Consider the following 18614-nt stretch of genomic DNA (forward strand, 5'->3'; position numbering starts at 1 on the left):
CCATATTAACAAAACTTACCGTTTTATGTTCTTTGTAATGAATTTCAGTTGGCTGTAACAAGTTTCTTTAATTAAATTTTAAAAAAATTGGAAGGGGGGGGGGGGGAATTGTATACACAAAAGACCGGTGCATGTAATTTTCTATTTATCTCTTTGAAACAAAAAGCAAGGATTTCACAACTGTTAAGCCTCACACCAATTATAAATTAACATATACATCAACATTTCATCAAGAAAGATCATATATTACATTTGACGATAATTCAAGTTAAGGTAATTAATTATCGTTTTTAAGGCTTCTACAATATCTATGAATAGAGTGATTCCATGACCTGTTGTTTGGAGAGAGCAATGTGGTCCACGCAAATATTATGCAGAACAGAGTGGTCTGAAAATAGTGAGTTACACTCCTGTGTAAACATTACATTTTCTGCTTGCCATACCTGTAGGCGGTGCAAGAGGCTGTTGAATAACAAACAAAAAGTGTGAGAGGGAGGGCAGATGGAAGATATGCTCCTGAAATCCCCCCCCCCCTTTCTCCATGAAGAGTTGGGCAATCAGGAAAATACTGTGGTTGAGGAAGAGGAGGAAATAATACTTGTTCAACCTCCAACACCAGAAGGTGGTACACCAGAATGTTTGCCCCTGTGCTCCAACTCATTCCTCCAGCTATCCTCTCATCATGGAAATCAGGTGAAGACACAGAAAGAGGAAAAACTACCGCCCTACCCTACACCACTTTCTCTGTTTCCTCACCTCCCTAAGTGTAAACACCTTTTGGCAGGGACAGTTTGTAGTACAAAATATGAATCATATATATACTGTATAACTTCAGATTTAAAGCCTTGTTTGACATACTGTACTGCTGATATAGCACATAAAATATGAAATATTAACCAAAAGACACTGTCCCTGAAATGAATGATTAAAATAATTTATACTTAGCACTGTAAATTTGTTTATCAGGTATATGACTTTTTACAGATCTCCCTCCAAAGGAAGTATGAAATGAAAATTATCTGAGTATATATATTCATGTGTTAAACCATTCATTGCAAATTAACAATGACTTAACAGACAGCAAAAGATGATCAAATATTACTTGTGGTAATAACAATTAGATAGATGTTCAAATATTGACAAAATACTGAATATTCATGTCATCGTTATAGCATGCATTAACTACAAGATCCAATCGCCAGTGTTACTACAGTAAGGCAAAATGCATTTCCTTCACAAATATCTGTCACATACAAGAACATTTCCTCTGGATAGTTTGCAACAGAAGATCTAGATAATTAGTTGCAAAAGATGCAGTATAACCTTTTCCTTTTATAGTTTTCGTTCAAGTTTGCTTAGTTATTTATCTGAAAACCAGGAGAGCATTAAAGACAATTGGTATATTCAATTCACACATATTTTTCTTTTGTTTTGCATATAAATGGCAGTTTGCTTTAATGGAGCATACAAATTGATTCAGCAGTATGTAACAAAACAGGAGCCAGTCAAAACATTTTTATTTTGGTTTCAGACATAGCAAACCAATTTCAAGCTTAAACTAGACAGCTTTCAAGAACTACAAGAACAAACAGAAAATGTCTATGTGAATATTAACAGAGTAAGTAAATGGAAAAAGCAAGCCTGACAAGTTCTATTTCAGTTAAAAGAGTTGAAAATAACCCTGAACCATACACATTTGTGCAGTATGCATCTTGGGTTTTTGTAGTTATTTCATCGCTTGCAATTCAGTCATTGTTAATAAAATTGACAACGTGGTACAGAAGGAGAGTTCCAGGGAATCTAAGGTGTGAGTAATCCCTTACCCTGCCTCCCCCCCCCCCCATCCATTTTTCTCACTAACACCTCAACATTACATAAAGAAAATACATTCAAGAACATTAAGTAGCCATTATACAGTATCACAAATTAAGTCCCTCAGTAACCCAGTCATTACTACTGACACCAGATTATCACGGGGTTAGTACCAGCACCATACAATACAGATGTTGAAAAAAAGAGGAGAAAAGTTGGCTGTTTTTACAAAATAAATTCCTTGCCCCCCCCCAAAAAAAACCCACTAAATCTTTCAAGTTTAAGTCAATTAAAACAAGAACTGCTGGAGAAGTCTATCGTGAATTAGTTTGGGCTTCTGTTATACAGAACTCGCAAGCCAGGTATTTGCAAGTGTTACTGATGACACAACAAACCAGATGGATAAATGGAGGCTTCAATGATCATAGTCCATCATTTCTGGCAATGTCTATAGACTAAGGCACAGAATACTTAAAAGGTGGTGGTTCTTTTTCCTCTCTATCTCTCTCTTTTTTCTTTTTTTTTCGTGATCTATATTTTAACATTTTGACCATTTTATACTGAATCAACAACCACAAAGAAAGACGAAGTTAAAAATATTTATATTGTATGAATGAAGTCAGAAAATTGCACGATTGAATTAAAATATATTCTTTTTAGTAGATTGCAATATCAATGAACACCATAGCAACATGAGAAACAAAAGTAAAATAAATGGAAGACAACTCCACAAATCAAAATTCCTCTTTTAACTTTTTAACCCCACCAGACTTGTACTGTACTCTTGTATACCCTAGTGAGCTTTGTACACTTATATATGTACTCTAGGCAAATCTAGCATGTATGGTAAGTGCACTGTTTACAAGATTATGCACATGTACTCCTGCTTAGAGCCTTGTACTCATACCTGAGGGGAAGGCTTTACCGCTAATCATACTCATGCTGTTGTACAGTAAGTACACTGTACACAAGATTATGCACATGTACTCCTGCTTAGAGCCTTGTACTCATACCTGAGGGGAAGGCTTTACCTCTAATCATACTCATGCTATTGTACAGTAAGTACACTGTACACAAGATTATGCACATGTACTCCTGCTTAGAGCCTTGTACTCATACCTGAGGGGAAGGCTTTACCTCTAATCATACTCATGCTGTTGTACAGTACTGATACTACACGTCTGATTACTGCAATCAGAAATGGCACTAATTCCCATATCTATCAATATAGTCTGTAAAAAATATGTTACCTCGACTAATGTCAAGTCCCAGAGTCATGCGACAGTGTGAAGCATCCAACTCTGATTGACACACATTGATACATATATGTTCCTTTAAATTCAAGGTAAGTAACTAGAATGCATAAGTAGAGTGCAGACAGATAAGTGAGGAATGTAGTAAATACAATACACCTAGTAACCACCAATACCCCTCTCCCATCCCACCACCCCCCCCCCCTCCAACTCCCCAAAGAAGAAAAAGGAAAGAAAAAAGAACACATTATGCATACCTTTGAATTGAAAAGTTAAAAATACCATCAAAAAGTCAATGAAAGTAACTTTCTCAAGAAACTTGTGCAGTTCCTGGGGAATACCACACTCTTACAATTACATGTCACATAAATGATGGAATGTTATGAAATATAATACCAAAGCATAAGGAATAGTTTGTCTATCTAGGAATCAAATCTTTCAGATCTCCGAATTTAATTCTTGAAATAACCTACCTACATGTACTCTACCCGTGTCAGCGAGTTTTGAGATAATGTTAAGGAAAATGATCCAGTTTTGCAGAACTTTTGACATCTGATCACGAGCTGTAAGCCTACATTTTTAGCTGAACCAGTGAAGGAAAGAGACAGAAGCTAAGAGAACTGAGGTGATTGGGAGCAATGTACTACTATAGTTTAGTGTCCTACAAATGTACTTCTGTAGTGTAGCTTCCTACCAATTTCTTCAAATCTTGAGGAAATTTACTATAGATATTACAGTATAAACCGAGGCTGAAACAGCTGAATCAAAATATACATAACTAAAGAAAAAAAAGATGTTCCATCAGCAAAATGGAGCATATTGACTCCCAAATTCTCCAACTAAATGAAATTTTAACTAATTTAAGTCACTTCTCTAAATTTCATGAACAAAACACAGCTGTAACCACTAACATAACAGCACACAGAAAATCACAGAGCAATACAGTGGTGCACAAAGAATGTATGTTGCTTGTTACTGTAAAATGCATAAAAAGCAACAAAGTCCATCTCAAGTAAAAATGTTTGAGATCCCTTTTCTATTAATATGGCTCATCCCATCACCTCCAACCACTAAATTACACTCTGGTAATTTACTGCGATACCATGTATAAAGATTGTACAACAAACTATATAAACACAACAAAAATTAACAAGAGTTTAGGATTGTCAGAAGTTCGCCACCTCCCCTGGACAGGTGCAGCTACAGAAACACAAAAGTTTAATATCACACTTTTAAATCATGTCAAATAATTTGGTGACATTTTGATCGAATAGAGAGGTACAGTACATTCCTGAGACATGTCTGGAAGGTACTGAACCCAAAATGTTATATATATTGCATCCATCATATCATAGCTCGACCTGGAAATTGGTTTGAAAATATTGCAAATGTATCTGTTTTTCGTGATTTAACCCTATTGGTACCCTATTAAAAGTCAGTAATTTGGCAGGGCAAGACAGGAGGAGGAGAACATCGTCATACCAAGTGAGAATCAAGTATCAGATGTGATAGTTTTCAAGCATCATCTCCACACCCTCATCCTTACCATGACTGACATATCCTGCAGGTATCTTCCTGTTATATGAGGTAAAGGACCAGGCAAAGAATACTGTCCCATGTAATCATTTGTCATCTCCCATCATATTCCCCAACCTAACCATCCACCCCTTATGACCCCCTATGACTGACGGATACGTCCATGGTCATGCTGATTATGGACGTGTCCGAGAACACTGCAATTGACATGTGGCAATTTAACTCTTCTCCCTTCCTACTTCCACTAACCCTCATCAGGACTGATGTCTCCATGGTACTGAATAGAGAGTACTGTCACATGTGATCATTTATGTCGTGTCCCCTCCTACTCCTCCCCCAGCAGCAACCCTTTGATACCCCCACTGATTATGGACCGGGAGGAGACCACTGTCACATGTCACAATTGATGTAATCTCCCCACTTGATGCCCCCATATTACTCCCATCCATAACCCCACAGGTCATAGACTGGGAAAAATATCACATGTAACAAAGTCCCTATAATATCATCTGCTGCTGTTTTCCAACACCTCATCACCTCATCTGTTTGTATCAAACACTGTAACATCTTCGTCTTCTTCATCATCATCGTCCAGTGGTCTCAGTTCAACGTCTGTCCCGGATGTCGCCAACACACCATACTTTTTTGTCTTCTTATTCTTTCTGCCACTGGTCAAGCAAAAACAATAACAGCCAAAATGTCAAAACAAAGGGAACACCTTATAATCAAGAATATCACACTAGCTTCATATTGAGAACAAACTAATAGCCAGAACTTTTGACAGTACCTCATAAATATTTGTGCAATTTGCTGTCCTTCCCAAATATTGGTATATCAAATATAAAATCTAACTTCTGTGTGCAGGCACGCTTCATTGCAAGAAAATTTCCACTGCTAATACAGCCAGTTGCTTCAAGTTTCTCTGGGTGATATCATCCTGGACTATCAGGAACAACATCATGTATGAATGACTAAATGTGGGCATGAACTAAACTTGGGAAATGTGAAGCTAACAATATCCCAAATGACTGTAGTGTACTCATACTGACATGATGCACCCCAATTTTGAAGAAGACATGGCATGTCAACTTTGTAGAAAAACAAAACAATTTTGTCAGTGTCCATCTTTGACATCACACCTGTTGCTTGAAGTTCACTCTTGGTGCAAATCATGTTGAACTTCAAGTGTAATTAACTCAAAAATACCATGTACAGTAGAATTATATCAAAATTTCACAGGGAAGCAAAGAATACGTTCTACTTCCAGATCAGTGAAAACTATATGTTCATCTGGAGTATCCCTATTAACTTTTGGAAGGATTAACCCTGGACCTTACCTCATTGCCTTTAAGATGAAGAAGACCAACGTTATCACTGTGACAGAGCCCAGGACTATAAGTATCCGATACATATTCTTTGATGATATATAGTCTCCTGTGTAGCTGTCATCATTTGATTTCGCAGATTCTTCACTGACAGGCTGATGGGTGACTTCATCGTCGCCTCCGTAGACAAGGTAGAAGATGTTTAACAATGCCGTAGAGACAAGAAGTGAAGTAACTTTTGACATGGTTATGATGGTATATCCAGGCTCTCAAATAATCTGTCAGCAACTTTGGTAGAATGAATCTTCCCTGAAGGATAATGAGAGGAACCGAGGAGATATTATCAACTCTGAAAAAGGAGTACCTGGAGTAGTAGCAATAACGAAATGAAATGGTAGAGATGCAAGGGGAGTAGGGTTGAGAGCGGATCAGTCGTTTAGTTGTTTGGTGTTTACCTGGGTGACTTTTCTTAAAAAGTGTATCTGAGCTATGTATAGCCTAGCCTTCTATACCCTAACCTAGCAGTGACAGTACTGTTACTGCCAAAGTTTGTTGTTGTGTGAAAAAGCATTATATACAGTATCTCAACAGCAACTGTGGCACCGTCGTTAGTGCTCTGTAACTGAGATAGTCAAACGAGCATCAAGTCTGCAGTTCAACCCTGTTAATTTTCTGTTCCTTGGAGCAGGGAAAAGAGTATGAGTAAAGATATAAAGTTTTTTCATTTAGAACCAAAATGATATAGCCAGTAGTTCCATAGGCTATTGGACATTTCTGATCAGCTCAGTCCAAGCCCTGGGTGAGAGTGATTGCCATCTAAGGACTCCTATAACACTCCTCTCCCTGACAAGAATCAGTAGATAAACTGTTTTTACAAAATGTTCAATTCCAAGCAACTCTTGTCAGTAAGAAAGGGAAGATATCAGTGCAAAGACCAAGCTAGAAAAATCTAACCAAAACTGGTCTTGGAAGTTGGAGTTAGAGCCTAGACATTGCAAGTTGTTGTACTACACTTTGAGTTTGAGGAATCAAATTGTAATAAATGTAACATATTTACAGTACTATACATTAATATACTTAGCAAGCAAGTGCTAAGTTAATAAAATACAAGGAGTAACTATAGAATGCAGGGCCACTCTATGATTCTATCTGCATCCGGATGCGCGGATGCTCAGTCTCACCCTAGTACATATGTGAGTAAAAAATGTCCAAGTCCAAGTTCTTTCTTTTTGAGTGGATGCCCGGATGCTTGGATGTGGGGTCAAAAATTTCCTTACTCCTTTCCTAGTACTTCCTTGGTGGATGCGCGGGTGCGGAGTCAAATTGAAATATGTGATGGAATTTTAGAGGGCGTCATACAAGTACGGACATGTACAGACACACCGCTCATCCGGATGCTGGGAAGAGTTAATGAATGGCCCTGTATTCTATAATTGTACCAAATACAATATCAATTATCAGTAAGTTAGGCTTGAGCCTAGACTCTAACTAGGCCTAGCCTAAGGGCCTATTTTTGGGCTGAGCGCCAACGCCTAGCGTTAGTTAGGCCCAACTTACTCATTTCTCAAGTTTGCTATCACGTATTATAGTCCTTACTGTTAATGTATGCCTACAGGCTACAGCCTAACAACAACACTGGCTACAACTCCGGAACCATTCGGTTTTTGGTTAGACCACAGTAAGTAGCCTAACAGTAACACTGCGGGCTAAGAAAAGTTGAAGCCTAAGTTTAGGCCTAGGCTAGGCTATAATAATAATTGTGCATATGGTACTCTCGGTGTACAGAAAACTACATAATGATGTTCAACAAAGGCACTGATTTCTTAGAGCATATTAAAATTACCTCGATTTAGTTAATGCTCTCTAACGGAATAGAACGTATAACACAAGAGCTATGGTAAATCTTCAGCTAGATGTTTGGTACAAAACAACAATGTGTTTACGCGTCTGTTTACGGTCGCAGGATTATGCATCTTATGCATCTTATGCATCTTAAGCTTAGCGTATATATCTCTTTGGCGCAAACAGCGCACATATTGAAAAGTTGAAAAAATTACTAAAACATATATATTACATACTAAGAGCAAACGACAACATCACGTGGAAAGGTAATATTAATATTAAACAATATTTTCTACACTTTTGACCTGCATAATATACTTTTCTGCCACATATAGACAATATAGAATGGGGATTATCATGGATATCTGACCCATACATCTACAAGCGTATAAAGCACGTTAAGTATCCAGGTAAAATCGATGACGTCACCGCCCGTGACATGTTTTGCGCAAGCAGACTATCTCAAAGATCGTGTTGACAATGTAGAAGTATTACAGTGTGGAACGCCAAAATGATCAAATTACGATAGTTTTTCTTGTTTACGACAAATAATACAGATTATGTACGTATACATAACATCTGTATTATTTGATAAGGTAGATCGTAACAGGGACGTAGCCAGGGGGCAGGGGCGACTGCTCCCCCCTTTCAGTGTCGAAAAAATGTTGTTTTTTTAGCATGGTATTTTGTCAGTGCTCTTGATCTTGAATACTCGTCAGCTATAGCTCGATTATAATCGTATTAACATTAAGGATTATTGACTCAACTGCTTACTTAGTTTGGCAGCTGTAATTAGCTAAATTTAGCCTATAGCCTGTTATAAGCCTACAGTTGGCCACTGTGTAATAAAATACATATTGCCTACCTAACCGCACTCGATGGAGTGTCACGAACCGTATGCAAAACGACGTCGACAACGTTCGTTCTCGTCCTTTCTATGATTCGTCTTCAAGTTGTTGCACGAACAGCATGTTATGAAGCTAAGCTAGCAATCGTACGTGATACGCACGTCCTATAAATAATGTTTACACTGCTAATACACTACGATAACGATATTTGTTTTTAGGCCACTGCACATCTGGCTGTCTTACCAAATATGAAAGTTAATATTGTCCATCAAGCAGTTAAGTTCGTCAAATCTATCAAAGTCCAGACATTGGACAATAAACAAGAATCATCCTACTTGAAAAATTGTAAAAGTACACTATTTTTGTCTTTCTAATATATTATGTAAAAGAGCATGTAAAAGAATTCAAACAGAAAACAAAATCTACTGATAATATGATATCATATGATAATGATGAAACTGGCAAAACATGATTGCACCAGATCGCATCTAAGGACCTTCAATTGTTCAAAAATATCTCAAAGAGGAGGGGACCACCCCTCCCCCTTAGACCCCTCCCCATATCAATAGCCCCCCTTTCAAATTCCTGGCCACGTCGCTGGATCGTAATATTTATAATTGAAGTACAAACATGCAATAACCGAATGCGTTCAATTTCTTTCTACTTTGCCTATATCTTATGTCCTTAGCAAGAATGTGTCGCACCGTTTTCTTCAAGGTTCATGGAAATGTATAAAAACAATCACTGTCTTATTATTAATGTTTCCACAAGAGTGCATGAACAGGCTTACGTCTGGACAAATAAATTATAATAAACTGCAATAACTTGATCATAAGTTCCGAAATAAAAATGTCATATAGTGTGGTTATTTGTATAAAAATGCTCAGTATGTTTTGATATGAGTAATCCGTCTTATCATTAAGCGCATGGGCGGCGATCCTGGGGGGGGGGAAGGGGGGATATATGCCCCATGAAAATGGGTGGAGGGGATGTAATACACCATATCCCCCACCAAATGCCAGGGATAAGAATATTTTCATGCCTTTATATGCATCATCGTGAATGTACGGCTCTTTTTTAGCTTCATTTCTCGCCTACCATAAACGCAGTGCGATCTTTTCAAATAAACCGTCTTTATAAAGCAAGAATAGTTGACTGTAGGCTTCATTGGCCCTATAACAACAAAATGTATTATTGCGCCCACATAGTAGGCCTACACACGTACATGTTCCCTCGAACCGCTGAGAATCTCATGTTACCAGGATAATGCTTAATACACGTTTCACCTGGATGCCCTAGCAATCGGTACCTAGGAATGTAACTATGTGTAATTGTGTATTGCATGTGTGTAGGCCTATAATAGCCTGCATGAGGCCATTTTCTTCATCGAATAATGTAAAAGAGCTCTCGAACATTCTAACGTAGCGCCTGAAACAAGATTGACAGGGGCAATTTTCCCAAAATAACACCCGAAATTTAAAAAGAAAAGGATTTTGGATCCTGATTATGAGATATTTCGGACATGATATCCCTATTTTAAAGTTGGGTATATGCCGCTTGGAAACCTCGGATAGTGCCGTTTCCGGCCATCTAGAGGGTTTGTAAATCCCAAAATTTTCTTGTGCCAACTCATGGTGGCGCTACGCTTAGATAGTCAACAAGGTCATATCCCCCCACTCGGAAGTACGGATCGCCGCCCATGATTAAGCGTAAAACCATTTACATGATCATCACATGTGTTTATAGTCATCTAGAAGTTTGACATTAACATCATGTAAAGACTCGTATAAATTAATGTTATCATCGTTTAAAGCTGTCCCCGTGACAAAGCCTAAGTAGGGCTATGCGATTTGGCACTGTCAATTGGCCATCGTGCATATAATGCAAACCTGACACAGTAGGCTAAGCGGTTCCCCACGGTGATATCCCATACATGAAAGTATATGTATACACACATTCCTTTATAGCTGACCAAAGTTTTACTAAAAAAGGGACCGATGGTTTCACGAATCTGTAATTAAAAATTACAAGGGACACATCGAATCTACACATCGGAGTTTTTCAAATCTCACCTACTAGTATATGGACATATATTTGCAATTTAGTAAGACTCATTATGTCCAAATATAGGCTTCACGACTTATATAGGTCAGTGTCATATGTCGAGGTAACTTTGCGAACTAATTTACTGGTCTGGATACTTCGGCATAGTAGCAATTAACTCGAAATAGTTTCTCGTGCATATATCCTATATACAAAATTCGACCGAATTCCGATTAAACCACAACATACCATCTACATACAATACATATACATGCCAAGTTTATCAACATATATATAATTTTGTTCAATGTATTAACTCTCCGCCGAGACTCCGCGCACCATGGTCCCCTTAATCTTGAAATCCAGAATCAGGCATTCCTGAAAGAACGAAAGGTGTATGTATATGCATGTATGTCAAAATGTTTTGCCTTACATTCCAGAACCAATTTTTTGAAATTTGATTTCCGGAGTGCATAATTAAACTTAATTGTTGTTCTGCCGCTATCATCATCCAAGCGGACCATGTTCAGTCTCTCGTTAAATTAGTTTTTGCCCTTTAAACGTATCGTTATGGCTACAGATCATTACACCACATGTTTTCGAAAGTCGGCGGTTACGTATATATACATATATATGCTGTCTCTATGAATTAATTTCGACATTTTATATAAATAATAATAATAATAATCAGCAGTTATTTTTACGACGCTAAAGCGACCACAAATGTGGGAGGAACCCGGGTGGCTTCCAATTCAATATTTAAACTCAAATTTGGAATCTTTATTTTGCCAATCAAAAAATTGAGATATGCCAATTAAGTTGATGGTGACAAGGTACACATAAAACTCATATTGAATGTTACACTGCATGCTGACATAAACATGAATTTTGTTATAAAAAGGTTGACGAAGTTATGCACTATAGCAATAAAAAAAGGGAGAAATTACAAAAGTAAGCTCTAGTTATATTATAAATAAACTTACTCAAATCTGATGATATTCTCAATTTTGTAAGATATTACAACGATGAAGTCATATTTTGTGGCAATATCGAAGCAAATCACCACTATATATTTAGGCAAACATCAGATCAGTGTTTCTGCTAAGTAACACAAATTGTATACAGGTGTGATGAGTGTGACAAATTGTCTGCAAGTGCGCATAGTTTTATTCACTTAGAGACAATTCCTCTAGTTAGACAATTAGACAATCTTCTAATTAGACATAAAGACAATTAACCTATACTAAATTTCACTTCTGTTCAACAAGGGGTGTGAGGTGCAGGGAATTTTAGTACCACTTTTTGTACAAATTGTAAATAGAATACAATAATATATAGATATACAAAAGCCTGTGGAATGACGACCTTCCTTACTGGTTTCAAACCTCTGGATGCACAATCAGTGTCCATGGCCTAGTTGGGTGTAAAGACTTCCAGCCTCCACCAGGATTCGAACCTTGGCCTCCCGCTACATGCCGGACACCCTAACCAATAGGCTATGGACTCTGATTGTATGTCCAGAAGTTCGAAACCAGTAAACGGTTTATTGAAAATGGGATTAAATCAATCTGGTTAGATTGGTAAGTCTTTCCATTCTCCATTTTACAAAAATAGAAATAATAACCGTTTACTTAAGGAAGAACGACAGTTACTTGCCAACCCTTTATAGTCGTCAAATAATTCGTGTCCATTCTTATTTTATGCCCAAAAATATCAAATAGTCATTAATCAAAACACGTGCAAGCATATACTACCTTGAATGTGTGTACTAAATTTCAATCAATTAAACGAGTAAAAAGTCACGAAAATCATATTTCAAATATTGCCCGCAAGTTTGAGAAGATATACCTGACAGTTCTCAAGAGATTATGCAATATTTGTTCTTCTGTCTTGATATATGAAGTTCGAAACGAATCAACCAAACGAGCTATGTAAGCATTTAATGAAACGGGAAAAGTTCGAGTGCTCTAATTCGAGCGTATCTCTCTATTTTTGTAAGACAACTCTTCGATTATTTTGCTTTACAACAGAAATGTATAAATCGGATACTATACATTGCCGAAGAGCGACGACGCTTGCAAACTGTGAAGGATCTTATTTTTAAATCGCATGGGAAAACCTTTGGGTACTTTTCATTTCTTTAAAACCATAAGCCAAATATTTGTAAATGAACCCAAAGATCAATACTATGTACGCACATACAAAATTAAATCTCTTCGGTGACGAGAAATGCAAGAAGATATAGTTTTTTAAAAAAAAACGCTATAAAAATTGAAAATGCCGTGAAAAGTGTTTTCGTGTGTAAGGGAAGAAGCAATTAAATTACACCCGAAGGAGGAACGTGTGTTGGTTTAGACTATGATATATATACTTAGGTATAGATATAGATTCAACATTATATTTAGAGGCTTTTTCATCTTCTTGAAACCATGATGGGTAAGTTCGAAATAAATAGATGAAAAATTTCACCAAATCCATCTCGATTTGATTCGTGAATGTAAGAGGAAGCGAATTTCTGAGGTGAAAGAATATATGACGGCTTGAGTATTGTATTAAATTTAGATCGTAGGCGGGCAGAGGTAGGCTGGGTTAGCCCAGCACTGGATGTAGGGTTGAATCATATAATCTGGAAGTTTAATCAACTCCCGAAATCAGCACCGTATTATGTCAAACAAAGAAACAGGTGAAATTGACTAATATTAACGTAGATATTCAATACCAGTAAATAACTAGAAAAAATTAAATGAAATGAGAAATTATAAACAAATATTGAAAAGCAAGATGCGGGAATACCAGTTTGATGCTCTACCATTTTGAGGTATGTATGCCCGGTGTGCTGATGGCAATATCTCCATTCTCCATTGAAACTTATTTTAGTTTTGCCAATATATGAAAGACATTACAGTATACTTTGTATATTTGTGTAATCACAGACTGCAAATTCCAGGTTCATCATCGATTAATGGAATATAAACGAAGTGTCAACACTCTATTTTATATCAAAGCACTCTTAGTTATACCAAACAAGACCCCTCACCCCCCCCCCCCCACGACAGTGTTCAAAAGTAAAAAAAGGTATATTTCCCCTCATCTCCTGTTAGAAAATAATGCGTCCTGTATGTGACATCGTCACTGCAACCCCCTATAAAAACACAAAATTGAATACGTAACATCTGTGAAATACAATAAAAAGTATAGGATAAACGACCGATCCCTTTGCTAGAAGGGTTCCATACTAGTAAACGGTATTGTATTTCATGCCCAATAGCAGACTGAGTTACGCGACTACACATTCGAGGAAAACCATTTTCTTGTATCGAGGTCCGTGATAAATGTGAACGACATTATACTGGTGTAGCGCCATCGATAAATGAGCTGTCCGGATATGCCCATGAGATTCCTGCTATATAGCCTACAGTTGAGATGAAGAACGTAACTAGAATTACTCTCCAATTTGTAGACACATACATAAGGAGAATGCGCAATCAAACAAACGCATTTTTACACTTAGAAAAACAATGCTCTGATTTTGGCAATTGAATGCTCGTGTAAGTTTGATATATTAGAGTATTAGTGACCATTATTTGGTTTTCTAGCATATTTGGGACTTAGATGATGACCTTTAAACTTGTACCCACGGAAGTGAATATTTCCGTTCAGGCAGAGGAAGGGAGCGAGGGTGTGAGGCAGGGTGGTATTCTCAACATCCAGTTACACTGTGACGTCATCATGTACTCCGTACGATAGACCAATTATCGGTAGGTTACTCTCAATAATAGAGGGATGGACAAATGGACTCTTGTAGGCCTATGAAACAAACAAACAAAATACAACAGCGTTCCACGGCCTTCACTACTTCTATACATGTGTTGGGTCGGTGGGAAGGTGCATATCTTAAGCTCAGCCCTCCTATTCCAAGTGGCTTAATGTTGTAGCCATTCTTGTAATTCTGTTTATAGCCACCCAAACCCATCTGCGTAAGCTACTTAACTTGAGTCATGATTGCAACTTCTGTTAAAGTGAGTTGCTTAACTATCAGTCATTTCTGTTTCTGTATCTATATGGTAAGAAAACAGAATATGTTACATATAAAAAGGTTTTGTTGTCAGACTTGCATTGCAAGTACAACAGCATGCATGAGTACGAGTAGGATTCCAATTGATATGAGTACACTAGGACGAGTATACAAATCCAAAAGGGTGAGTACGAATACAGGTAACTATGGCAATAAATATAAAAACAGACCCATTGTAATTCTGCGACTGTTTCACACTGCACGCTGTCTTACCATAAATAGACGTGCGCGGATGTGGGGGTGGGATGTACACCTGTTTCAATACACGCAACAAATTAAACATATTTACTAGCACAACCTTTACGTGTGACCTAATTATAGACCTAATTTATAGCCTATAAATATGCCTATCAATGCACCCATTTGACGTCTTTCTGCAGGAGGAGCTCAGAACCGTCTTCATGGGAATCGGCTTCAACGACCTCACTGACCCCCCCCCCCTCCCCCTCCCCTCCCTTGTTTTAGAATCCTGAATCCTAGAATCCTCCTTTGATGGAGACGGTGCATGAACACACAGAGATCGTTCGCAAACAGTTCCGTACATACATATATACATATACCTATACACTAAGGTAATTTTCACTTCGGTGTGTTACAATCAACTGCTGCATGGTTTCCGACGACAGTGATCGATCCGATATACTGTTTCCTGCAAGCCTAGTCCCGTTAATTGATTAGTGAAGTTTTCAAGTCTTCTACCCGTCAATTTAGGTTAGTCACTGAATGCATGTTTCACATATTAAGCTACTCCTGTAACGATGCAATCAGACTTGGGTAACATCAATTAAGTTTATGTGTAAAGGCAGAGAGTTTGATTAAAAACCGCGTAGTATGTATATCATTGTTACACTTTGTGTATATTATCCTCATAGACAGCTATAGTCATTATAGACCACATGAGAATCAATTTCACCTAACTAGCCTACACGATGTGACGAAGATAATTTATATATTCAAAAATTGTGAAAGAATAGGAAACGAAAAGAGAAAGGAAAACAAAAACAAAGGAACAAAAAAGGAAAACAAAGGAAAACAAAAAAGAAAGGAAAACAACAAAAAGAAGAAGACTGTTACTGTTTTACTGTTAGTACAAAATCCTATCTCAATATCTTGATTCAAACTCCGTAGATTTGCTTGTTTGAAAGTAACTTTTACCAGAACTAACCTATCCTTTAATTAATGAAGTGGATTATGATAAGTGGTCTGAGATGTCACCATGGCAGCTTCAATTTCCCTTGTATAATTTTGTTGTGGATTTGTACCTGAAATGTGATACATTTGGAGTGTTTTCTTAATTGCCAATGTTCTCTTTTATTCAGAAGTTTATCACTGTGCATTAATGGTAAGAGTATTATTTTCTTAAGTGCATGGATAAAGGATACGTGCATTCAATGAAGTCCCTGCAGTCCAGTCCAATCCAATTCAATTTTATTCAATCAATGAATCATATCCATCAACCAATCAACCAATCGCGACAAAGATATAGTAATACATAACAACGAGAATGTCAATATTGAGAGATAAAATGTAAAAATATAAATACATATATACATAAATATACATACATATACATAAATATACATACATATAGAGAATATACATACATATAGAGAATATACATACATATAGAGAATATACATACATATAGAGAATATACATACATATAGAGAATATACATACATATAGAGAATATACATACATATAGAGAATATACATACATATAGAGTACATCAAATAATAAGATAACAATTGAGTGACAAAATAATATTCAAAATATTATTTATTTATATATACTAATAACCATTTAGGAGTTTATAGAGTTTAGGAATGGCCGGGGAGTGTAATGTGGGTGGGGGCAGTGGGAGGGGGAAGTGAGGGTGCGAAATATGAAAGTGGATGAATATAAAAATAATATTCAGGAAGGAAACTTGAGAAATAGAAGTCCCAGTAATCACGATACAAGAGGTGTATGACAAAACCACAATGAAGGCAAATGAGACCCCCCCCCCCCCGCTCCCACCCCACCTCAATCCCACTATACACCTTCCCACGCATCTCATATATTACCATATAATGATATCACCAACTCTTATTTACTCTGTTGATATTTAGGACTATGTTCAGCGAGACATGTATTTTCCTTGCAGACGACAACGTTTATAGGGATTGCATTATGTTCCTTGTAGGGAGAAGTTTTTCAAATTTATGATTTTCGAAGATCAAATTCACATTAAAGACAGCCAGATGGATTATAATGATGTTGATTTGCTTTTCACGTATATTTTTCATATCTATCTAAATCGTCAATTAAAATGACACTGCATTGCTACATTATAACTATCTATTATTCTTCTTCTTCTATAACCATGAATATTTCATGTCTACATGTGACAACAATTTTGACAGACCGATGAATTCTCTATATTTCTCAATCTCTCAATCATAAAATAATATGATTTATGGTAATAGCAACAATAATAATACTACTAATAATAGTTATGATAATAAATGTTATCATAAAATGTCAATAATTGAAATCACATATACAAGGAGTTTCTTAAGTGCCTTTCTAAAAGCATTAAAAATGAAATGAAAAAGTCTGGAAATATTTCGAGATGATAAGTTTTCATTTGGATAAATTGAAAGTGACATATATATATAGGATGCATTTCAAGCTTCTTAATGGGAAAGAATAAGCAGACTTCACTGTCATATGCTATACTGCTGTGTATTGTGGTTTTTATATTGGATAGGTATATTGCCAGATGCTTATACATATGCACAAGGGCGTAGGAACCGGGGGGCTGGGGGGCGCCAGCCCCCCCCCCAGTGAAAAATGTGGAGGGGCGGAAGTATCATTCCGCCCCCCGGTTCGCAAGTCAGAAAACCCCTTTTTCATTTCCAAATGAGAACAAAATCTCATTTGGAGCACCAAATTGCATCTAAGGCCAGGTGAAAATACAGAATTAAGTTCACAAATTGGAGTGGGTGTTGAAGTGTGCTATATTGCACCAAATTGCATCTGAGGCCACCTGGAAATGCAAAAAAAATCCAAAGGGGAGGGGACACCCCCTTAGACCCCTCCCCAGGCCGGCCATCAGTCTTCAGCCCCTCCCCCACTCAAAAGTACCTTCCTACGCCACTGCATATGCAAGTAAATCATTCGTCTTTATGACGTGAATTTAATTGAAAACAGCTTGTAAATGTATAATTGGGAAGATACGGTATATAGTTAGTTTGCTGATTATGATAGCTGATTATTAAATTTGCGTATAGCATACGTATAGCATACCGAACATGATATGTTCTGTTTGGTTCAGAATCACACAAGGAACCATGTAAATAGACGAAATTCAAATACCTGGCAACGAAAGAAAAAACAAAAACAACATAATTCATAACATTGCATTTGTGAGACAACAAATTTGAAGAATGATTAAGAATAATTGCCAAGGGTATGATGCAACAACATATATCATTCATACTATAGACTGACGGGTATCCGAAATTATGTGACCATTACATGGTTTGGTCAAAACTCAAATCTAACTACAACTTGACAAAAGTATTGCCCCTGAATATGCTAGAAAGTACCATATAATGGTTACAGGCCTTCCAACTTTTAATCTTCTCTCAACTGCCACTCGTATTGTACTTCCCTTCTGTAAAATATTCACTTTTCTTTGATAGTCAATCTTTGGAAATATTTGGAAAGTCTCAAGGTTCAGGGAAAACCACTTTTTAGCATTATCAGCACTATAAGATGGGGACTGCGTGTGTGTGTGTTTGGCGAGAGAGAGGGGTGGGGGAGGTAGGTACAGATTGGACAAATTCAGTGCCAGATGAAACTTTATGATGGTAGACATAATCCTTAAGAAAG

General features: G+C 37.1%; 1 protein-coding gene across 1 annotated transcript; it reads right to left on the reverse strand.

Annotated features, from left to right (window-relative positions):
• Positions 1-132: 132 nt before the first annotated feature.
• On the reverse strand, positions 133-7928 carry LOC139978192 (membrane protein FAM174-like). The gene is made up of 3 exons (XM_071988128.1): positions 7770-7928; positions 5939-6235; positions 133-5269 (listed from the first exon to the last, which is right to left on the reverse strand). The coding sequence occupies exons 2-3, from the start codon at positions 6169-6171 to the stop codon at positions 5140-5142; spliced, it is 363 nt and encodes a 120-aa protein (XP_071844229.1). The 5' UTR covers positions 6172-6235; positions 7770-7928; the 3' UTR covers positions 133-5139.
• Between the last annotated feature and the right edge of the window lie 10686 nt (positions 7929-18614).

This window comes from Apostichopus japonicus, chromosome 13 (genome assembly GCF_037975245.1).
Source record: "Apostichopus japonicus isolate 1M-3 chromosome 13, ASM3797524v1, whole genome shotgun sequence".
NCBI classification, from domain to species: Eukaryota; Metazoa; Echinodermata; class Holothuroidea; order Aspidochirotida; family Stichopodidae; genus Apostichopus; species Apostichopus japonicus.